The 23,096-nt window shown below is 33.9% G+C and overlaps 6 protein-coding genes across 11 annotated transcripts; 3 read left to right on the top strand and 3 right to left on the bottom strand.

The window, feature by feature from the left end:
* Nucleotides 437–2,237, bottom strand: LOC104767827 (putative F-box protein At3g23950). Its single transcript, XM_010491799.2, has 2 exons — nucleotides 1,653–2,237; nucleotides 437–1,322 (listed from the first exon to the last, which is right to left on the bottom strand). Exons 1-2 carry the CDS (start codon nucleotides 2,146–2,148, stop codon nucleotides 598–600), a joined length of 1,221 nt encoding a protein of 406 aa, XP_010490101.1. The 5' UTR covers nucleotides 2,149–2,237; the 3' UTR covers nucleotides 437–597.
* Nucleotides 3,112–4,479, bottom strand: LOC104767825 (putative F-box protein At3g23950). The gene has a single exon (XM_010491798.2). It carries the CDS (start codon nucleotides 4,477–4,479, stop codon nucleotides 3,214–3,216), a length of 1,266 nt encoding a protein of 421 aa, XP_010490100.1. The 3' UTR covers nucleotides 3,112–3,213.
* Nucleotides 8,825–11,074, top strand: LOC104766345. Of its 6 annotated transcripts, XR_002036753.1 has the most exons (6): nucleotides 8,825–9,482; nucleotides 9,566–9,682; nucleotides 9,785–9,859; nucleotides 9,959–10,142; nucleotides 10,545–10,642; nucleotides 10,800–11,074. XR_002036753.1 is itself a non-coding variant. In XM_019241299.1 (5 exons), the coding sequence occupies exons 3-5, from the start codon at nucleotides 9,714–9,716 to the stop codon at nucleotides 10,388–10,390; spliced, it is 366 nt and encodes a 121-aa protein (XP_019096844.1). In that variant the 5' UTR covers nucleotides 8,825–9,060; nucleotides 9,403–9,482; nucleotides 9,566–9,713; the 3' UTR covers nucleotides 10,391–10,534. The 6 variants fall into 6 exon arrangements, 4 of the variants coding, with proteins under 4 accessions (XP_019096844.1, XP_019096843.1, XP_019096846.1 ...); XR_002036752.1 differs by having other exon boundaries at nucleotides 9,566–9,859; XM_019241299.1 differs by lacking the exons at nucleotides 10,545–10,642; nucleotides 10,800–11,074 and adding an exon at nucleotides 10,355–10,534 and having other exon boundaries at nucleotides 8,825–9,060; nucleotides 9,403–9,482; nucleotides 9,566–9,859.
* On the bottom strand, nucleotides 11,517–12,776 carry LOC104767824 (putative F-box protein At3g23950). Its single transcript, XM_010491797.1, has one exon. It carries the CDS (start codon nucleotides 12,774–12,776, stop codon nucleotides 11,517–11,519), a length of 1,260 nt encoding a protein of 419 aa, XP_010490099.1.
* Nucleotides 14,199–17,712, top strand: LOC104767823. The gene is made up of 3 exons (XM_010491796.1): nucleotides 14,199–16,564; nucleotides 16,644–16,865; nucleotides 17,052–17,712. Exons 1-3 carry the CDS (start codon nucleotides 14,199–14,201, stop codon nucleotides 17,710–17,712), a joined length of 3,249 nt encoding a protein of 1,082 aa, XP_010490098.1.
* LOC104766344 lies at nucleotides 19,084–21,369 on the top strand. The gene is made up of 9 exons (XM_010490213.2): nucleotides 19,084–19,262; nucleotides 19,361–19,497; nucleotides 19,754–19,992; nucleotides 20,069–20,272; nucleotides 20,364–20,456; nucleotides 20,536–20,637; nucleotides 20,717–21,010; nucleotides 21,096–21,173; nucleotides 21,261–21,369. Exons 2-9 carry the CDS (start codon nucleotides 19,374–19,376, stop codon nucleotides 21,288–21,290), a joined length of 1,164 nt encoding a protein of 387 aa, XP_010488515.1. The 5' UTR covers nucleotides 19,084–19,262; nucleotides 19,361–19,373; the 3' UTR covers nucleotides 21,291–21,369.

Here is a 23,096-nt window from a genome sequence, read left to right as displayed (position 1 = left end):
GGGGGGAAAGGTTTTGTGGCTTGATCATGGTGTCCTTCCAGTTCCTGACTCATATGATTTGCTAAAGGTTCTTTCTTGCTGCTACTCTTTCATGAAGAACATACTTGAATGTGGTTGTTTTATCTTTTAGTTGGATGTTTGTGTTTATCTGTTATAAAAACCTTTTCCCTTCTCACTAGTAAATCTTTGATTGAAAGCTTTTTTTGATTGAATAGAAAGGTTTACTACCCACACATTGTGGTATTTGTCTTACAGGCTCGAGCGAGAAAAATGGTATTTACTTGCATCAGATTTCGATCGAGATTTGCATTCTTCAACTGTGAAAAGAATGAATGTATAATCTCTGTATGTATTTATCCTTCTAATGACACAATGAAATCCGAAAAAGCAATCAGATTCATAGAATATACCAGAAATGATTTGTTATGATAAACTCCCAAAACAAAACATAAAAGCCCATATTCAGCTACAATTTGGTTACTAGCTTCTTCTATTCATCCTTCATCCATCCTCTGCAAGTATCTATTCCCCATACAATTGAGCTCCCACATCTGCCTTCTGCACCTTAAATCCACTCTTTGTAGCCTTAGTAATACTCTAAGTAGGTTTCGGACCAGGGAAATGGTGCAGCCAACGAGGGAGAACATACTGTGAAAAGTGGAGAAGGTTAGGATCAGTTTGAACTGATGAGAGAAAGTATTTATAGATGCTCTCCATATACTCGCTGCACCAGTTAAAACTCAAGACGCAACCATCCATACACTTGCGAACATCTTCAGTTTCCTTGTGAAGACTAAACACTTTAGTCCTCAAGTTAAAAAGGATCAGACCTTTGTTGCTCCTGCTCCACAAGTAGATGATCTCAGATTTCAAAGGATGCATCACCACAGGGAAATAATCGATACCAATCAACTGGATCAAAGAAGCCAAGCTGACATCCCAAAAGAGCTGCCACGCCTGAGGATCATCACTGTACTTGACAAGCCTCCAAACCCGTAACGTGCGGTTTCCATTCTCACAGAACTCGTTGAAATACACAATAGACCCTTCCGAGGTCGTGATGGTTTTCCTAAAACGCCGTATCTCATCATCTTTTCCAGCACCAGGGAAAGGTACGATATGACACTCATCATCAACACCAGTATGACCTCTATAGCAATCGTACGTGATAATAGAACTAGTGAGATTAGAAAGCCAATGAAGAAACCCGTTCAAAGCAATTGACTTGTCCTGACTAGACAACAGAGCAGTATGGGGACAAGTTACAATTCGGCTTTCCCACATCTCTGCATCAGATGAGTAGATCATAAACAGGACCTTACCTTCATGAGCCAACAACCACACAACCTTGTAACTCACAACTACACCCTTCTCCATCTTTGTAACCAACCCACTATCACATAACCGCTCAAGCTTCCTTACTCTCTCAAAATTAGGAAAAGGAATAGGGAGTCGAAACCATTCCTGCAACAAAGGGTTCCCAATGTAATACATAGGAGAGCCATCACTAGACTCTGCACAAATCGTGACCAACCCATCTGTACAAGCTAACACATTTAGTTTAGTGATCGTCGTCTCGGCAAAGAAACTTACTAGAGATCCTGGAGAACGAGAAAGTCCCCATCTTTCGCATCCATGGTGGCCGACNTTACCTTCATGAGTCAACAACCACACAACCTTGTAACTCACAACTACACCATTCTCCATCTTTGTAACCAACCCACTCTCACTAAACCGCTCGTTCTTCCGCAATCTCTCAAAATTACGGAACGGAGGTTGAGGGAGTCGAAACCATTCCTGCAACAAAGGGTTCCCAATGTAATACATAGGAGAGCCATCACTAGACTCTGCACAAATCGTGACCAACCCATCTGTACAAGCTAACACATTTAGTTTAGTGATCGTCGTCTCGGCAAAGAAACTTACTAGAGATCCTGGAGAACGAGAAAGTCCCCATCTTTCGCATCCATGGTGGCCGACGATTTCAAGAGCAAGCTTGTGAGGGTTGGTTTGGATGATGGACCATGAGACTGACGAAGATGAGTTGAAAGAGATGTAAAGATCTCTGAAGTCTGATCTGAATCTCGCGATGCTCTTCAGTGGACAACGAAGCAAGACGTTGACCAATGTTACTTCTAAAATCTCCATTTCTTCTCGTTTTAGGGTTCTTCTTCGATTTCTGCACAACGACCAAGTTTGTGGCTTCTCAGGTTCTGTTTCTGTTTCTGTTTCTGTTTTCAAACTATGTATAAATTGTAATTATCTTCTAACATTTTTTTAATTTGTTTTAAACCAAGTTTTTGTTTATCTAATAAAATTGTATCTATCTTTTACAGTTTTAACATTTTGTTGAAATAGAAAATTTTCTTATAACAATATTTTAATATTTTTAATCTTTTCTTTCTTTAAAAATTAAACTTTATATAATAAGATATCAAGTAAAATTTGTTATTTGTGATTTTTTTAGATTTTGATTAAAAATGGTAAAGTTTGGTTTTCAAAGTTAGCCATTGGATCATGACAACTGTAAATGTATTGATTAGATGTTGATATATGTCAAAAAAAAATTAAAAATATTACTTCTATATCTAAAAAATCAAAAAATAAAATTAAGAATATATTTTTCTAATTTTAACACAGAAAATTTTGTATACTTTAATCACTTTTCTGTATAAATTTATTTTTACAATATATGTTTATAATAAATAATCATTGTAATTAAATTAGACATATTTTTCTTATTAATTGCACATATTTTCCTATTAAAATTAGTAATTTAATAGATAATTTCCTATTAAAATTAGTCATATGAGTTATATTATATATATATTATAAATATTTATAATATAAATTAATTGCACATATTTTACTATTAAAATTAGTAATTTAATAGATAACTTTCCTATTAGAATTAGTCATATAATAGATTATTTTTGGTTTTATATACTTTTCAAAAATTGTAATCTTTTTCTTTTTTGAATTTTTTAATTATTCCTGTAAATTTTAAATAAAATTTATTTTCACATATATAAACAATTAAACATCCTCATTTCACTAAATCTTTAATGGTTAGCTTATTTAGTGCTACTTAAAACACCTATAAATCACTGTTTCAATTGAATAGAAAGGTTCACATACATAATGGTGCAAATGTTTGTCTTAGATGATGCATGAAAAATTGTATTACTAATAAACTCAAAACATAGCTACACACTAAGTAGGTGGAGGACGAGGGAGCCGGTGCAACCAACGAGGGAGAACATACTGTGAAAAGAGGAGAAGGTTAGGACTACATGAGTTAAACCATGGAAAAAAGTAGCCACATATGTTCTCCATATACTCGCTACACCAGTTAAAACTCAAGACACAACCATCCATACACTTGCTATCGTCTTCGTTTTCCTTGTGAAGACTAAACGCTAATGTCCTCAAGTTAAACAAGACCATACCTTTCTTGTCCATGCACCACAGGTAGATGATCTCAGAGTTCAAAGGATGCATAACCACCGGGAAATAATCGATACCTAACAACTCGATCATAGAATTAACCAAGCAGACTTCCCATAAGAGCTGCCACGCTTCCTCAGGACTATCAGTGTACTTGACCAGCCTCCAAACCCGTAACGTGCGGTTTTGATTTTCATGGTACTCGTTGAAATACACAATCGACCCTTCCGAGGTTGTAAAGGTTCTCCTAAAACGCCGTAACAAATCATGTTTTCCACTATCGGGGAAAGATATGATACGACACCCATCATCAACATTACCTCCATAGAAATCATAGGCCATAAAAGAAGTGTTGAAACTCGAAAACCAGTGAAGTATCCCATTCAAAGCAATCGACTTGCGGTGACTAAACCAGCAATGATGAAGAGGACAAGTCACATTTCGAGTTTCCCACGTCCCTGTATCAGATGAGTAAATCGCAAAACCGACTTGAGTACCACCGTGACTCATCACCAACACTACCTTGTAACTCACAACGATACCACTCCACATCTTCGTAACCAATCCACACTCGTTGAAGCGTTCCTGCATCCGTAATCTCTCAAAATCTTCCAAAGAGAGGAAAGGAGGGAGAAGGACTCGAAACCATTCTTGAAACAAAGGGTTTCCAACGTAATACATAGGAGTTTCATCGGCAGCTTCTACGTAAAGCAAGACCAATCCATCGGTGCAAGCCAAGACTTGTAGCTTCTTGATTGCTGTCTCGACAAAGAAACTCATGAAAGATCCCGGAGAACGAGTAAGTCCCCATGTTTTGCATCCATGATGACCCACGATTTCAAGTGACAGTTTGTAAGGTCCCGTTTGGATGATTGACCATGAGACTGAGGAAGAGTTGAGTGACATGAAGTGATCTCGGAACATGTCTGAATCGATCAAATCTTTCCATTCTTTGCACACTGATCTGAATCTTGCAATGCTTTTCAACGGAAGTCGCACCAAGATAACAAACGTCGCTTCAGGAATATTCATTTCTGCAAACAAACAACATGTAACTGATGAAATGAAATGCTCTAAAACATATTTAAAATTTTAAAATTACTCGGTACAAAAAAAATAAAATAAAAACTACTAATAAATTACATTTCACCAAAAAAAAACTGCTAATAAATTACATATTCTTTTTGTATATTATTTTTTTTTTTGGAAAACCAACCAAGAATATGTTTGTATAATAATCAAAACACGTCGTAATTTATGGCTTCATATGTATATGACAAAATATGTAACATAACTGAACGAACAACTAACCAATTAATCTACAAATACATACATGAAAATGATAATATAATATATACGATATTCTTTCGTGGGGAATAGAGATCTAAATCCTAATATATATATTGAATGCTCGTTTAGATATTGAGAAGAGTTTGGTTTGTGTTTCTTGCGACGGTCTCGCTATAATGGTAACGAAAAAAAAGAAAAATTTGGAGTCTTACCTGATTTCGTCTCGAAAGCTAGAGAAGAAAAGAAATACAAAAGAGGCTGTTATACTGAGCGCCAGCAGGAAACAAGGTTATGTAATCGATATCGTGGAATTGAATGAAAATTTACAAGTATTTATAGAATCGTAACTCGGAAATCATTAGGTATTTAGGTTTATACATCTTTGTATATCAACCATTATGAGGTCACTGAAGATAAAGTATATACTACTATGGCTTTTTACTTTTGTCTTTTTTTTTGTTATTCATTTAAGAAAAAAGAAAAAGATTGTAATAAACTGGAATTTTTTTTTTTTATGAAGATTTACTTCTATATAAAATATAATATAAATATTCCAAAGAAAGAAAGATATCTTTTTGGATATATGTGTTTATTTGACTACAAAGCTAGCATTAAAAGCTTGTTTGACTATTAAAATTTAACTTTCCATGAGTATGCTTTTTATTTTTAATAAGAAATATTATTTTGTTCAAGTCAAAAATTAAGGGAAAATCACGTTTTAAACTTTCAAAGTGTCAGTGTGACCTTAGTGCAGTGGCAGGAGGTAAGTCTATTTGTAGAAGGCACAATCACACCAGGGATTGAGTCCCGCTTCCTACGAACGTAGGAATTTGGCTAATGGGCCGGCCAGTTGTGGCCCAATGGTTGACAAAAAAAAAGTGTCACTGGGTAGCACTTTAAACCTCGAGATAATTTCACCAACACTATAAACATTCAAAATGATTTTACTAACACTTTGAACCTTTAAAATGATTTTACTAACAATTTAAACCTTAAAACTAACTTTTATTTTTGTATCGCCATAAAAAATAACGAAATAATAATATTCGTCAACACGAAATAGTTAAACTATGTTGATTTAATATAAATTTTAATTAGTTTTAGTTTTTATAAATAAATAAAAAGATAAAAAAAATTATGTTCTTCTTCATTGTAGGCAAAACTTTAACGACATTACTCTTCACATTATTAATCATTTTAATAAATGCAACTCCATTGGATTCTGATTAAAATCGATTGACTTCTCATTGGAAACCAATGAATCTTCTAAATATATTGTCGTCTTCAATTTTACATTTTTCAAATGGTTTAACCTTACCTCAGATTCTTCATTTTTTTTTGCTTTGATGTATTTTTAATTTTTTTATCAATCCTCATAAATAATTAAATTAAATTAAATTAATTAAATAAGTATTTAAATCAAACCAGCATAGTTTAACTATTTCACGTTGACGGATATTACTGCTCCGTCATCGTCTGTGGCGATACAAACATGAAAGTTAGTTTAAAGATTTAAAGTGTTAGTGAAATCATTTTAAAAGTTTATAGTGTTAGTGAAAATATTCTCAAGGTTTAAAGTGCTACTCAATGACATTTTGAAGGTTTAAAATGTGATTTTCCCCAAAAATCAATGATAGTTCTATAAATGTTACTAATAAAATATCATAATGATACAATATAAACATTTCTACTTTTATAAATATCTAAGTCACATATCATACATATAATAGTTTAATATCAATTCCTCAATATAAAAAGAGAAAATCTAAAACCATACAAGATTTTGATTTGGTAAATTATATTTACAATTACTTAGTGGTGTGCAAGTATTTGTCTTAAAGATTATGATTGGTACTTGGTTACATACCTACATCACAAAATATTTTTTTTCATTTTTCGAAATCTGATTAAAACTCAAAAACAGAATACACAAATCAAGAAGGCTTCGGACGGGGGAGACGGTCCAGCCAACGAGGGAGAACAAACTGTGAAGCAAGGAGATGGTTAGAACCACCTTGAAACGATGGGAGAAAGTAATTAGAAACGTTCTCCATATACTCGCTGCAACTGTTAAAACTCAAGACGCAACCATCCATACACTTACGAGCGTCTTCAGTTTCCTTGTGAAGACTAAACACTTTAGTCCTCAAGTTAAACAACACCATACCTTTCTTGTTTCTGCTCCACGAGTATATGATCTCACAGTTTAAAGGATGTATCACCACCGGGAAATAACCGATACCTAGCTCGGTCAAAGACACCAACTTGACTTCCCAAAAGAGCTGCCACGTCTTAGGACCAATGTCAGTGTAGTTGACCAGCCTCCAAATCCATAATGTGCGGTTTCCATTACCACCATACTCGTTGAAGTAAACAATAGACCCTTCCGAGATCGTGATGGTTCTCCGAAAACGCGGTAACTCATAATCTTTTCCACTGTTAGGGAAATATATGATGTGACACGCATCTTCATGACATCCATAGAAATTGTAAGCTACAAAAGAACCGGTGAGGTTGGAAAGCCAATGAAGAATCCCATTCAAAGCAATGGACTTGTGATGACCAAACCATAAGGCAGAATGAAGTCATGTCACCCCATTTTTAACTTCCAACATCCCTGTATCAGATGAGTAAATCGCAAAATCGACTTTAGCATCATCATGAGCGATCAACCAAACAACATTGTAACTCACGACAGTACCACATTAAATTATTGTTTTTATTATTTTAAAATTTAATTAAATTATTTTTTTTGTTTTTATTTATTTTATATTATTATTAATTTATAAGTAATAAATATGCAATGAATAAATATTTAAAATAATATTTTTAATGTAAATAGTATTGCTTGGGTGGATGCAAAGGAAAGAGAAGATAGAAAAATTAATTTTATATCTATAGATAAATAATAATTGCAATTAAATTGCACATATTTTTCTAATTTATTGCAAATATTTTCTTATTAAAATTAATAATTTATAGATAACTTTCCTATTAGTAGTCATATAATAGATTACTTTTGGTTTTATATACTTTTCTAAATTATTAATTAATTGTAATTTTCATGTAATTTTAAAATAAATTTTCTATTCATTTGTGTCAACTATATCGATAATAGTTTGACACATGTCGCGATTATATGAATTACTAAATTTGAAAACTAATTTTTAATCAAGCGGCTAATGATAAGATACTTTGGGAAGGAGTCAAGTACTTCTCCGCGGGATCCTTCGTCAACCTGGAAAGCTCGGGATCCTTCTTCCCGATGTCAGATTGATGGATCCTTGAAAGCTTCATATCCTTTTGTGGGTTTGGGTTGGTGGTATTGCAACAGTGAAGATAAAACGTTACTCCTGTCTGGGAGCACGGTATCATCGACGTAGCCTTTCCCTTACACTCGAAGTTACACGCTTTGGTTTGGGCTATGGAGTCTATCATTGTTGGTGGTTTTGACTGTCAAAGTTTTGAGACGGATTGTGCAGAGCTAGTCGCGATGGTGCAGATTGCCAGCTTTTTCCAATTTATTGGATGATTTCAGTTTGCTCAGAACATCCTTCCTTTCTTTCACTCTTAACAGGATCCCGCGTACGTCAAATGTGAGGACAGACTATCTTGCTCACTTTTCGAGAATTTTAGTTTCTGAAATTTCTTTTGTAAACTTTTATCCTCCGATTTGGACAACCTTAAAGTTATTTTCTAATTAAATATTTGGTTGACAAAAAAAAAAAAAATATATATATATATATACACTACAAAATTGTGATCATATAGTTACATTTTTCTGCTACAGAAAAAATAATAACAAATATTAATTATAAATAGTTACAGATTAGTGAAAAAAAATTAGATAATAAATTTTCTAGCTAATTAGTTACTAAACGTAACTATAAAATTACAAAAACATAAATTGAAGCAAATTTGCTACAAATTTAGAGATATAAATTATTGTAGCATAAGTGCACACACTACACAATATATGAATATATCGCAGATTATAGTAAAAATTACTAAAATAATTAAAAAAAGTATTTACTTTCTTAATTTACTAAAATAATGAAAAAAAATTGTCAACCAAGATGAATCTTTTTCTTGTTCGATTGTTTCATGTACAGATTGGTGGTGGAAGTGCAACTCCGCGGATCCGTACTAGTTCGACGGCGGCAGAAACTCCTCCTGTTTCAAAGATGCTTCTATGAAATTTGGTTCTGCTTTGTGAATGACTCCACTAACAGCGTCTCTCCTTCCTCTCGTTATGCCTCCATCTCCTTCGCCGACCAAATTCTCCATTTTTCTCAGTTTTGATCTGGGCACGAATCTGTTTGTGTAGGATTTGAGAAATCACTTTGTGGGTTTTGCTTTATAGACCATTTTGTTTCATAAAATCTTTCCTTTTACAAGTGGGGTGGGGATCTTGATGAACTCACATCTTGGATTTGTTTCTTACTTATCATGTTAAGAGCGGTTGGATACTTTGGTTTTCTAAACATGGGTTGGTAACAAAATTTGATTCTTTTTTTTGAATATGAGACTTGTGCCTTTGTGTGAGTTTGATCAAGATTATGCATTTGCATTGTGCTGATAAGAATAGCTTTTTGTAGGTCTAACAGTCGTCCACGTGTCCTTACTTACTTAGCAACCAATGTTTTCTTGGTTTGTGATTTGCAGAGTCTTCAGCGGAGTCGAAGGAGTGGAGATGGAAACAGAGCCATTGTGCGTGAGTCTCGCCACTGGCATGATGTATTATGGTCAGTCATCTTTGTGATCACATGGTTTTTTAGGGATTTGTGCTCGTGGTGCTTGGACTCAATAAGTTTAGAATATCAAATAGGTTAAACATCGATAGGTACACTCAAGGTCTCTTGGAGAATCATAAAGGGCTCACCGAGGACTACTGGCCTCTCTATGTTGTTGATGGTGGGATTGGAGTCTTTATTAGTTGGGTTTGGTAATTTCTTCTTGGCTCTTACGCCAATGAGATGATGAAAGTTTATGTTCACATCTTAACTACTTATCTAGCTGTAGTTAGTGTACTATGTTTCTGGTGCAGACAGTTCTTCTGGGGCGGTGCATTTTCCGTCGGAGCTCTGTTGCAGTTCTTGTATGTTATTTCACTCATTGACAGGTGCGTGCATGGTTATAAATATTATTGAACCAATATGGTTAACTTGGTAACACTTATCATTGTTATCAAGTCTTGATGATTTGAGTTGTTCATGTGTAGACTTCCCCTCACGATGCTGATTCTGCGGAAAGCGCTGAAATTAGTTTGGGGACTTCCTAAGGTGATAATGGTGGCGCATGCTTTCACAGTGGTCATGCTTTTGTGGATGTCTCTAGGGTCTTTTGGAGCAGCTGGTGTTGTGGCATCGAATATGAGCGATGAAGGACGCTGGTGGCTTCTTGTGGTGAGTTTGATGATATTCGTTTTGTTTGGTATGGTGGAGAATCTTTCTCCCCATTGTGATCAATTACCACAGCCAAAGCTCTGCATCGTTCTGTTCTTGGTTTTGGTTTCTAGAGTTAGTTAGTGATTGGAGTAACTTAGTTGGGGATTAGGAGAGTCGATTTAATTGTTGATACTTCATATTATGAAGATCTTGAGTGGCTTTGTGAACAGATCTTCACCACTAGCATCTGTTTGCTCAGAGCCTAATGAGAATATGAGATTAAACACCACTGGCAATGGTGATGGACTAGCCCTTTGCACTATGTTGACACTCTGATTACAGATGCAACTACGAGTATTGTCGTCCGTTTATTCTTTCATCCTCCAACTTTTTACCTTTTTTTAACTGTTTTCATATCAGAAATGCAATCAAAATGTTGGGACTTTGTGAAGAGGATTGTCACGATACTCATAAGCATCAAGACCGGTGTGTGACAGGAGCGATTATTATAGTCCATTGTGTGTGAGATTATTATAGTGAATCTGATTCTAAAGCTTCAGTCTGAGTTCTATGGGACATTGAGCCATTATTTGTGTTTGTCTAACCAAAATATATATCTAATATCTATGTACAAAATATATTCTGCTTGATGTGTTTCTTTTTTTTCTTTTCCAGCGCTAGTTCTCCTACTCAATTCACCATTGCATACACTACTCAATGTGTGTGTGGAAACTATGCAGTTTGTTGACGGCTTTCAAAAGTATTAGAAGCACAATGAGCAGCTGAAAAGACTGGATTCACTACAAGTAAGAAAGGCTCTTAAGGATGCTGGTGTTATTCTTCCAAAACTTTAGGTTACAAAAATTAGTGTATGTAATGTAACTATGTAAGTAAAATATGTTTGGTGTAATGAATGTTCTTCATAATAACGCAATACTTTACATATATAATTCCAATTAAATATATTTTGTAAAACAGGGGTCAAATATACAAATTATATTCAATTAAAATCATATAGCAGATAATTTGTAACAAATTTATGACAAGTCATTTTGAAGATTTTTGTGAGGAAATTAGTCACAAATTTTGTGACTTTTTATAACTACAAGTAACGGATTTTTCTGACGTAACTAATAGTTACAGGAAAATGTAGCAATTATAGTAGTTAGTAATTTGTAGTTCGCGCTTTACGTGATTTGATTGCTACGTTTAGTAACTAATTAGCTAGAAAATCTATTACCTAAATTTCTTTAAAATTTGTTATTATTTTTTCAGTAGCAGAAAAACGTAACTAAATTTTGTAGTGCACATACTTACACAATGGTGCAAATGTTTGTCTTAGAGGATGCATGAAAAATTGTGTTAATAATAAACTCAAAACATAGCTACAAACTAAGTAGGTGGAGGACGAGGGAGCCGGTGCAACCAACGAGGGAGAACATACTGTGAAAAGATGAGATGGTTAAGACCACCGTACAACTGTGGTAAAAAGTAGCCAGAGATGTCGTCCATAAACTTGCTACATCTGTTAAAACTCAAGACGCAACCATCCATACATTTGCTATCGTCTTCGTTTTCCTTGTGAAGACTCAACGCTAGTGTCCTCAAGTTAAACAAGACCATACCTTTCTTATTCCCGCTCCACAAGTAGATGATCTCAGAGTTCAAAGGATGCATTACCACCGGGAAATAATCGATACCTAACAAGTCGATCATTGAAACCAAGCTGACTTCCCATAAGAGCTGCCACGCCTCAGGACCATCAGTGTACTTGACCAGCCTCCAAACCCGTAACGTGTGGTTTTCATTTTCACGAAACTCGTTGAAATACACAATCGACCCTTCCGAGGTTGTAAAGCTTCTCCTAAAACGCCGTATCTCATCATCTTTTCCTCTATCAGGGAAAGATATGATACGACACCCATCATCAACGTTACCTTCATAGAAATCATAGGCCATAAAAAAAGCGTTGATATTTGAAAACCAGTGAAGCATCCCATTCAAAGCAATCGACTTGTGGCGAGTAAACCACCAATGATACTGAGGACAAGTCACATTTGGATTTTCCCACTTCCCTGTATCAGATGAGTAGATCGCAAAACCGACTTTGGGACTACCTTGATGCATCAACAACACAACTTTGTAACTCACAACGATACCACTCTGCATCTTGGTAACCAATCCAGCGTGGCTGAAACGCTCATGCAGCCGTAATCTCTTAAGATCTTCCAAAGAGAGGAAAGGAGGGAGAGGGACTCGAAACCACTCTTGAAACAAAGGGTTTCCAACGTAATACATAGGAGTATCATCGGTAGCTTCTGTGTAAAGCAAGACCAATCCATCGGTGCAAGCCAAGACTTGTATCTTATTGATTGCACTCTCGACAAAGAAACTCATGAAAGATCCCGGAGAACGAGCAAGTCCCCATGTTTTGCATCCATGATGACCCACGATTTCCAGTGTCAGCTTGTGAGGTTGCATCTGAATGATTGACCACGAGATTGAAGAAGATGAGTTGCGAGAAATGAAGTGATCTCGGAAGAAGTCTGAATCGATCAAATCTTTCCATTCTTTGCACACTGATCTGAATCTTGCAATGCTTTTCAACGGAAGTCGCACCAAGACAACAAACGCCACTTCAGGAATATTCATTTCTGCAAACAAACAACATATAACAAATAAATCACATAAAACCAAACAAGAGAAAATGCTTTTTGTATAATAAATACATGAAAACACATAATACAATATACGATATATATTTTTTCATGCGGAATAGAGAGATTCTATATCCAAATATATATATATATTATATGCTTGTTTTAGATAGTGAGAAGAGTTTGATAGATCTATATATTGAATGCTCGCTATACTGGTGATGAAAAAAAAAAGACTGTAAGAACTGGTGATGAAAAAAAAAGAAAAATTTGGAGTCTTACCTGATTTCGTTGTGAAAGAGAGAAGACAAAAAATACAAAAGAGGCTGTTATACTGGGCGGCAGCAGAAAACAAAATAGATTATGTTATTGATATTGTGGGGTTTAAAGAAAACTAGGTTACAATTATTTATAGAATCGTAACTCGGAAATCATTAGGTTAAAAAAAAGACTGTAAGAACAGGAAACTAATTTTATGAAGATATATTTCTATATCAAATATAATATATATAGATATTTTAAAGAAAGAAAGATATGTTTGTTTGACTACAAAGAAATAGTATTAAAAGCTTTTAAAAATTTGTTTGACTATTACACTACAAAAAAACAGGTATGTTATATCATTTATTTTGTATCACAAAATTAAATGAAGTAATTTTAAATTACTTATTTTCAAGTGACGCAAATAAATATTATTAGCATCAATCATATCAATTGATATTATAATTATTTAATATTACGTCAATTATTTAAAACTGATTCAGTTTCTATTAGATTGTATCACTTTATTAAAAGTGATATGAAATATATTTTTATATCATTTAGATAATTGATGTCTTTATTTTTTTTTGTAAAATCACTTTTTTAAACGATATAAAACTTATATCAATAAAAAACTGATTCTAAATTAAATTATATTTATATAATTAATAAATATGTTTACAAAAAGACTTGTGAACGTAAACAAAAAAACTCAAAATCTTTAATAATTTGTATCACCATCGACAAACCTAATCCCAACTAGCATCTCTTTTCTTCTTGGAGTTTTTAACACAAATTAGATCCTTAATCATAAGTAAGTGTTTTTCTGACTTTGATTCTATGATTAGCTTTAATTAATTACAGATTGACATCAGGGTTTGTTTAATTATTTGACTCTAGAATTATGGTCTCACGCAGGATTTTCTTGAGAATTGACTTTTATTTGTGAAGAAACACTCGGCTTGAACAACACATATTGGAATTAATCAAACAAGTTACGACTCGGTTCGCCTTACACCACGACTTCTTATTCACACAACAACCGGACAACTTCAGGCCGATTCTATTCCTAATTAGGTGTTTATTAATCTTCTTAATTTTTCTAGGTTTATTTTTTTCTCCAAAGTAAAACCCAAAAACGTTCTTTAAGGTTTTGATGGATAAGTCATGGATAAAGAAACCACGTTTATCTCAAGATTACTTATCAGGGGTTAAAAATTTCTTGGATTTTGCATTTAGTAAATCAACTGCAGCCACAATGAAATGTCCATGTAACCGTTGTTCTCTAGCCAAATTCAAGTCAAGAGAAGATATTGAAGGTGATTTGATATGCTATGGCTTTTTAAGTTCTTACACAAGTTGGGTGTTTCACGGAGAGAGAATATTTGTCACAGAAAATGCAAGAGTACCTACTGATGATTTAGCTCAAGTTGAAATGGATTCAACTTTGAATCTCTTGGATGATCTTTTCCCTGGTATTAATACTAATATGTATGGTGAAAATGCATTTGGATCTTGTGAGCAGCCTATGGACACTGATAGACCATCAACTTCAAGTGGAAATTTTAGAAAAGAAGAAAGTTTTGATGAGTTGCTTGCTGATTTTACCCAAGAGCTATATGATGGATGCACAAAATTCACGAAGTTGTCTTTTATATTGAAGTTGTACCATATCAAGTGTATGTGTGGGATAAGTGACAAAGGCATATCTATGGTGCTTGATTTGCTGAAAGAAGCATTTACACATGCTAAGTTGCCAAAGTCATTTAATGACATGAAGGGAGTTATTCGTAAATTAGGATTGAGTTACGAGAAAATTCATGCATGTCCAAATGATTGCATGTTATTTTGGGAGGCAGATGCAGAAAGGGAGACTTGTAAAGTTTGTGAAGCTTCTCGTTGGAAACAAAATATTTCTGCCAAGAGTAAGGTTAGGCTAAGTACGGTATCTGGATCAGAGAAAATAAAGAAGAAAACTCCAGCAAAAGGTACAATATCTGGATCAGAGAAGAAAACAAAAAAAACTCCTGCAAAAATTTTGCGTTATTTTCCTCTAAAACCGAGACTACAACGCTTATTCATGTCATCAAAAACTGCTACCCACATGAGATGGCATGCAACTGCGTCTAATAATGATGGCAAGCTTCGACATCCAAGAGACGGAGAGGCTTGGAAATCATTTGATCAAAAATATCCAGAATTCGCATCTGATCCAAGAAATGTCAGACTAGGCTTGGCGACTGACGGTTTTAACCCATTTGGTACAATGAGTAATAGTTATAGCATATGGCCAGTGATATTATTTCCTTATAATTTGCCACCATGGATGTCAATGAAGCAGACATCAATGATCCTCTCTATGGTTATCCCTGGAAAGCAAATGCCTGGTAATGATATTGATGTCTACTTACAGCCACTTATCAAAGAATTGAAGGAATTATGGTTTGATGGGGTTAAAACAGTAGATGCTTCCACAAAACAAACATTTGACATGCGAGCAGCCATCATGTGGACAATTAGTGATTTTCCTGGTCTTGGAAATTTGTCGGGTTGGAATATATATACGACATCAGCTTGTCCAAGCTGCAATTTTGATGGCACCGGCCAACGTTTACGCCATGGCAAAAAAAATTGTTTTCAGGGTCATCGTCGCTTTCTTCCTCAAGATCATGATTTTCGTCAAAATATAACTAATTTTGACGGATATATCGAAACCAGATCACCACCAGTGACGTTAACAGGTTCTACAATTGTTCATCAACTAGAACAGGTTAATGTTACTCTTGGTAAGAAGCATGGTTTAGTTGGAGTTGGAGGAAAAAGAGATCGAAGTCATGTTGGAAGATCTAGTACTCAACAATGGAAGAAGAGAAGTATATTTTTTGTGTTGCCTTATTGGGAATTTATTATGTTGAGGCATAATTTGGATGTCATGCATATAGAGAAAAATGTGTTTGACAATTTACGCTACACATTATTGGACGACAAAGAAAAATCAAAGGATAATTTGAGTGCTAGAAAAGATCTTCGCGAGTTAGGTATACGTTCTGACTTGTGGCCTGATGATAATGGGAAGTATCAAGCAGCATGTTTTACTCTGGACAATGATGGAAAAGACACCTTTTTAAGTGTCTTACAGAATGTAAAGTTTCCTGATGGTTATGCGTCTAACTTATCAAGTTGTGTTGATGTTAAAAGTCGAAAGCTAGTAGGCTTAAAAAGCCATGACTGCCATGTGATAATGAAAGATTTGTTGTCAGTCGCCATCCGGAATCTACTGCCAACAGATGTGACATCAGCCATTGTTGAGGTTTGTCATTTTTTTAGAGAGATATCTGCAAAGGTCCTTGATATTGAGGAGCTTGACAAACTTCAAGACCGTATTGTAGTGACTCTATGTCGTCTGGAGATGATTTTTCCTCCATCTTTTTTCACAGTGATGGTACATTTAGTAGTACATCTCACAGAAGAAGCAAAATTAGGTGGACCAAATCCATTTCGTTGGATGTATCCGGTTGAGAGGTAATATATATATATATGTACATTATATGTTTGTATCTATATACACAACTGGAAATTTACTCAATTAATTTATCTGCAGGACTCTAGGACACTTCAAATCATATGTTCGGAATCGCGCTAAACCTGAAGGTTCTATATGTGAGCAATATTTAGCCGATGAATGTGTAACATTTTGCTCAATGTATCTCAAAGATATAGAGACACGATTTACAAGGATTGGACGTGTTGATGATCGACCTATAGTTGAGACTAGCATAAGAACAAATTCAGAACTTCCAGTTATTTTTCCAACCCTTGGAAGGTTTGTTGGAGCGGGTCAGGTTTATACTCTCAACCATGTGGAAAGACAGCAAGCACATCGACATATATTGGTTAATTGTCATCTACTTGATCACTTACGCGAGTATGTTTCTATCACTTAATAATAACTCATTTTCATTATGTCTGATTGACGTTCTCTAATTTTTACTAATTATTATAATTTCAGGAAGTATAAAAATGACTTGTTAAGGAACCCATCTCACCATAGCAAAAAGAGTCGCGCTATTGACATTGATCGAGAAATGCATCTTAATTTTGCAAAATGGTTCAAACAGAAAGTAGAGCTTGATGAGTTAGATGGATTAACTGCAGATTTACGATGCTTAGCTTTGGGTCCATCTGAAAAGGTTGTGAAGTATACAGCTTACAATGTCTACGGTTTCAAATTCCGAGCAACAGATAGAGATGTTGAACTGAAAACCCAAAATAATGGTGTTTATGTGGCTGCTGAGACAATGAGTTATGCTAGTTCTCGTGATCCCAACCCAAGAACAGGAACTGTACCATACTATGGAGAGCTGGTTGAAGTTATTGAATTAAACTACTATGAGGTTTTCAAAGTTGTATTGTTTAAGTGCAAGTGGGCTGACACTCGTACGGAACGAGGATACAAAATAGACGCATACGGTCATCATATGGTAAACTTTTCACGCTTGTTACACAGTGGGGATAATGAAGAAGATGAGCCATATGTGTTGGCGTCTGAAGCAAGAATGGTATATTATGTGAAAGATCCTTTTGAGGTAGAATTGAATATCGCAGTTCATGTTCAGCCTAGAGACTTATATGATATGGGTGATGTTGATGATGATGAATCTGAACTTTGAATCTCTTGCAGCTTCTACTTTGGAAAAAAATCTCTGATCTCTGATCTCTCTTGCAGCTTCTATAAAGTCTTGATAGGGTAGCTAAACACAACAACAAGTACTTGACTAACGAGATGTAACGTAAAGAGACTGCAAGTATCGTACTTTGATTTGCAAAATAATATTTTACATAAACTGGATATATGTGAGCAAAAACTGCAGATTTCTCAAAGTTTTTCAAAAACTGCAGGTTTCTCAAAAACTGCAGGTTTCTCAAAATCAAATTCAATGCCTTAAACATAAAACAAGACTTGACTTAAGAGACTTAACCAGACTACTAAGAGGCCTTAGACTTAACTAGACTTGACTTAAGGACTTAACCAGACTTGACTTAAGGATTTAACCAGACTTGAGTAAAAGGACTTAGACTTAACCAGACTTGACTAAGAGGCCCTAGACTTAACCAGACTTCATTCTATTTTAGCGTTTTGCACAACTGAATTTGAGTAGGATCTCTGATTTGCTTTGTTTTACTGTTATTAATTATTGTGTCTCTTGCAGCTTCTACTTTGGAAAAAAATCAGAATTTGTAACATGCAGTTGCAGCCTGCAATTTCCAGAACCTGCAATTCCCAAAGCATATATGAAGCCTACTTTATATAAAGCCTTTCTAATTTCTGTCATGACTTACTCCACCTAATGTCTAATTTAGTGTTAAACTTGCAGACATTCACTTGCAAAGAATAATTAAATATACACATAAAGTCTTGATAGAGTTGCTAAACACAACAACAAGTACTTGACTAACGAGATGTAACGTAACGAGACTGCAAGTATCTTGACTTTGATTTGCAAAATAATATTTGACTTTGATTTGCAAAATAAGATTTTACATCATATGGTAAAACAGAGGAAGGCATGTTTAATATATTTTGGTTTGCAAAAATAATAGTAAGAGACAAGAATTCTCGATGCTAACGAGACTGCAGGTTTCTCAAAATAATAAAACTGGATATATGTGAGCAAAAAATGCAGGTTTCTCAAAAACTGCAGGTTTCTCAAAATCAAATTCAATGCCTTAAACATAAAACCAGACTTGATTTAAGAGAGTTAACCAGACTACTAAGAGGCCCTAGACTTGACTTAAGGACTAACCAGACTTGACTTAAGGACTTAACTAGACTTGACTAAAAGGACTTAGACTTAACCAGACTTGACTAAGAGGCCTAGACTTGACTTAACCAGACTAGACTCGACTTGAAAATTGTCAGGAAAATTAACTAGACTTGGAAATTTTTAGGAAAATAAAAAAGAAAAAAACTGCAGGTTTATTATTCAGCGCCAACTAATTGGTTTAGTGAATTTTATCAAAAAATTTCAGTTCCCGCTTAGTTTTTCTGTCTCCAGCGCCATCTAATTGTTTTCCATAAATATTAATCACAAATAAACTATAAAAATTTAGGGTTTTTAAAGAAATCCTTATGACGCCGTCAAAAGAAAAAGATATCGCCTGTAAACAAATCTCTTAAGAGCTTGAAGAGAAACTGCTAGAGAGCAATCTCAGATACAAGGTAACGTGTATTGGATTTAATATTTGAAGTTAGTTTTGTGAATTTTAGTATCATACATATTTTGGCATTGCTAACTACTTTATTTGTTTTTTTCTTAGTTTAAGATCGATCATGGATTTTATGGATTCAGAGACACAAAGACCTGATGATTTATCACAGTTGGAAGCAGATTACAGCATCCCTCCTCCCCTTGCTCCAGAATGTAAAAGCTTCAAATGGAAGATACAGATCATAGGTAATTATTTGAGTTATATTATTGAAAGTCATTTTCTGATTGAACTGTTCTTAAAACTGTTTTTAAACTGATTTACGATGATTATACGTAACGTAATATAGCATTGGATACACTCTTTTGTTTTTGATACTGAATCAGTTCAATTATATATTGTTTAAGCGATCAGTGTTTATATATGTACATGTATATTTGTTCCTTTTATGTTAATTATACTGATCAATTTTTCATATATATATATATATGTATCATCAACAAGATACTGATGGAAACATAGAAGGAAAAATGTTGACATCGAAAGATGTATGGAAGTTACAAGGTACTAAAGTGATAGTGCATTTCGACGAAGATAGCGGTCAACCAATTGGAGATTCCGGAGGTTTACTTGGATCATGGTTAGGTCAATTAAGTCATGATGCAAATTTGATACCCATTAACTACAACGACTGGAGGTGTGTTAATTCTTATATAAAAGATACGGCATGGAACACAATTCAGGTAAAATCTAGTTCATATTCATCATTACAAGACAATAAATTGGTTTGATAGCAAGTTTTATGGTTTGTCGTTGCAGTCCAAATTCAGATTTGATGATCCTGTGATTAGAAAAGAATATGTGATGGGTGCACTAGGTAGCAGATGCAAGGATGTCAAACGCCGGCTTTGGAAAGAACACAAAAAAGATACTTTGAATGAAACGTTGATGAATCGACCCGACAAAATTCCTGAACTTCAGTGGGGTCAATTTGTTCGGACGAGATTTGATGAGAAGTGGAAGGTATAGTTTTTTTTTGTGTTAAGTATCTACATGTAGTTGAATGTCTTTACATCCAATGCAACTATTTTTCTTCTAATATGTGAGCTTTCAGAAAATGCAAGAACGGAATACAAAGAGCCAAAAACACAATACCATGCCTCACTTATGTGGAAGGAAGAGCTTTCCAAGGAGAAGAAATGAGATTGTGAGTAATTTAGTTTTGACAAAACATTAGTTTCTTATACTGATATTCTATATTATTTATGCATGTATCTTTAATGAAGAAAATCAAAACTGGAAAAACACCAAGTCGAGCAGAGTTTTTTATCGAGTCTCGTACAAAACCTGATGGAAGCTTTGTATGTGAGGAGGCGAAGACACATGCGGTTAGTTTTTTTAATATCAATATTGATTGTTTATCACTATAATTAATTATGTTTGATATTTATCACCTTTTCCTTTTAGGAAGCACTTACAACACTGTTGATTCAAAATCCGCAAGTCACTACTAATGTTACAGCTAGTCTAGATGATGAATATGCTCAAGTGTTTGGTCCAGAGCGTCCAGGACGAGTACGTTGTGTTGGTCGTGGACCCACACCTTCAAAATTAGGAAAACGCTCAAATGTGGCTAGAGCAGATGTAGAAAATTCTGAAATGGTTGTTCAGCTGAAGGGAAAAGTGGAAGAGTTAGGAACTCAGGTAAAGGCAATGAGTACGTTCATCCAACAAATACTTGGTACTTCAACCGGTGAACAGGTAATATACACAATTTAATAATCTGAATTATTTTATTGTAAATTGATTATATAAAACTAATATAATAATTAAACTAAACATCCAGGCAACTGTATGGGCCACAGCTTTTGCTAACATACCTAATCCAGCATTGCTAAACATATCAAATGTACCTAATCCCCAGGTAAATGGTATTTACATATGTATTCATTTCACAGATACTAACTATTTAGATGATAAACTAATCTGTTTTCTATTTTATTTTTCTTAGGAAGATGATGATGGTCTTGATAGACGATAGTGATCATAGTCAACACAGAAGTTTATCCAAATTTCTTAGCAACTTTGGTTTATTTTGTTTTTTATGCATTTGGAAAACTTATTAGGATGATTTCTGTAATTTGCTTTCCAGTACTTTAATTAGTAATTTCAGTCTTGTTTTTATTTTATTAATTATTTCATATTGAATTGATTTTCAAATAATTAATATTTTAAATAAAAATCTGCAAAAACGTTGATATATATTAACATCAATTTATAAATTATTTGAAAACTATTTTTTTAGTCGCTTTCAAGAAGCGATATAATTTTTAGAATCAATTATTTAAACTAATGTAAATTTCATATCAATTATATACAAGTGATGGTAATAATTTTAAATCAGATAGTTGAAATGATACAAATATTAAATCGGTTATTGTAAATGATACAACTATTAAATCATTTTTCAAAATTGATACTAAGTTTAACATCAGTTATTGGTAAGTGATATAAAAAATTGACATCACTTATTCATAAGTGATATAAATTTAACATCATTTATTTAGAAGTGATATAAATAATTGACATCAATTATTACAACTGACACTAATAGTAACATCACTTTTTCAAATTGATAGAAAACATAGTATCATTTATTGGTAATTGACACATTATTACTATCAATTATAACAACCGATACAAAAAAAAAAAATTTTGCATCACTTGATAATAAATTGATGTTAATTATTTGCATCAGCAATGTGAGTATCATTTCTATAAGTGATGTAAAATTCTTTTGTATCATTTATAAGTAATGCAAAAATACAAAATAAATGATATAACATACCTGTTTTTTTGTAGTGTTAAAAGTTAACTTTTCATGAGTAAGCTTTTTTATTTTTAATAAACAAATTTATTTTGTTCTTAAAGTCAATGGCTTTTCATATAACTTTGTCAAAATTAATGTTAACTCTATACATGTTATTAATAAAAATATCATAATTATACAATATAAACATTTCTACTTTTATAAATATCTAAAATATATCGTACATATACTGTAATAGTTTAATACCAACGGTCCAAAACGGGCCGGTCCGCAGCGGTCCAAAAAACAAATGTCTACGGCGGAGCTGGCTGGCCTGTTTGACACCTCTAAGGCTCTTATACTGGACCGCAGCAGAAAACTAAATATATTATGTTATTGATATTGTGGGGTTGAAAGAAAATTAGGTTACAATTATTTATAGAATCATAACTCAGAAATCATTAGGTTTATATAGGAATGGGCATAAAAACTGTATCCGAATACCCAACCCGAAACCTAAACCGAAAAACCGGGTTCAGGTTGGGTATGAGTATATCTATAAAACTCTATTGGGTTCTAGTTTCCAATACTCGTGAGTTCTAATTAGGGTCGGATAATACCCGATATTTGTTCGAGTATCCATCAAATCCGAACATTTACATATTTATAATATTTAGCATTAAAGTAATTCAATTATCCAATTTCAATCAGTTTTATACCTAAATATCAAAAAAAATATTTAAAATGACTAAAATATTTTGTTAAATAAGTTAAAGTAGAGCTAAATTTAATAATTTTAAAAAAAATTGGGTACCCGATAGTTCGGGTAATAATCGGATTCTGAAATTTGTAACATGAACCCACCCAAGCCCGATACTATCCGAACCGAACCAAATCCATATATCAAATTCAAAAGATACCCAATAGATTTTATTTTTCTAAACCGGTTTATCCAAGCCTGATTGGATAATATCCAAACCCGAAAAGGTTACCTTAATGCCCACCCCTACCGTTTATACATCTCTATATATATCATGC

Source organism: Camelina sativa, chromosome 19 (genome assembly GCF_000633955.1).
Source record: "Camelina sativa cultivar DH55 chromosome 19, Cs, whole genome shotgun sequence".
In the NCBI taxonomy this organism is placed as follows: Eukaryota; Viridiplantae; Streptophyta; class Magnoliopsida; order Brassicales; family Brassicaceae; genus Camelina; species Camelina sativa.
Note: the sequence above shows the minus strand (reverse complement) of the source record. Positions and strands in the feature narration are given on the sequence as shown.

Excerpts from the sequence above, each read along its gene's own strand:
- LOC104767827 (XM_010491799.2), bottom strand. The coding sequence starts at position 2,148 with ATGGAGATTTTAGAAGTAACATTGGTCAACGTCTTGCTTCGTTGTCCA.
- LOC104767825 (XM_010491798.2), bottom strand. The coding sequence starts at position 4,479 with ATGAATATTCCTGAAGCGACGTTTGTTATCTTGGTGCGACTTCCGTTG.
- LOC104766345 (XM_019241299.1), top strand. The coding sequence starts at position 9,714 with ATGATGAAAGTTTATGTTCACATCTTAACTACTTATCTAGCTGTAGTT. Across the intron at positions 9,860-9,958 it reads GTTATTTCACTCATTGACAG|ACTTCCCCTCACGATGCTGA; the intron begins GTGCGTGCATGG and ends GTTCATGTGTAG. Across the intron at positions 10,143-10,354 it reads GACGCTGGTGGCTTCTTGTG|ATCTTCACCACTAGCATCTG; the intron begins GTGAGTTTGATG and ends CTTTGTGAACAG.
- LOC104767824 (XM_010491797.1), bottom strand. The coding sequence starts at position 12,776 with ATGAATATTCCTGAAGTGGCGTTTGTTGTCTTGGTGCGACTTCCGTTG.
- LOC104767823 (XM_010491796.1), top strand. The coding sequence starts at position 14,199 with ATGGATAAGTCATGGATAAAGAAACCACGTTTATCTCAAGATTACTTA. Across the intron at positions 16,565-16,643 it reads TGGATGTATCCGGTTGAGAG|GACTCTAGGACACTTCAAAT; the intron begins GTAATATATATA and ends ATTTATCTGCAG. Across the intron at positions 16,866-17,051 it reads ATTTTTCCAACCCTTGGAAG|GAAGTATAAAAATGACTTGT; the intron begins GTTTGTTGGAGC and ends TTATAATTTCAG.
- LOC104766344 (XM_010490213.2), top strand. The coding sequence starts at position 19,374 with ATGGATTTTATGGATTCAGAGACACAAAGACCTGATGATTTATCACAG. Across the intron at positions 20,273-20,363 it reads GATTTGATGAGAAGTGGAAG|AAAATGCAAGAACGGAATAC; the intron begins GTATAGTTTTTT and ends GTGAGCTTTCAG. Across the intron at positions 21,011-21,095 it reads GTACTTCAACCGGTGAACAG|GCAACTGTATGGGCCACAGC; the intron begins GTAATATACACA and ends CTAAACATCCAG.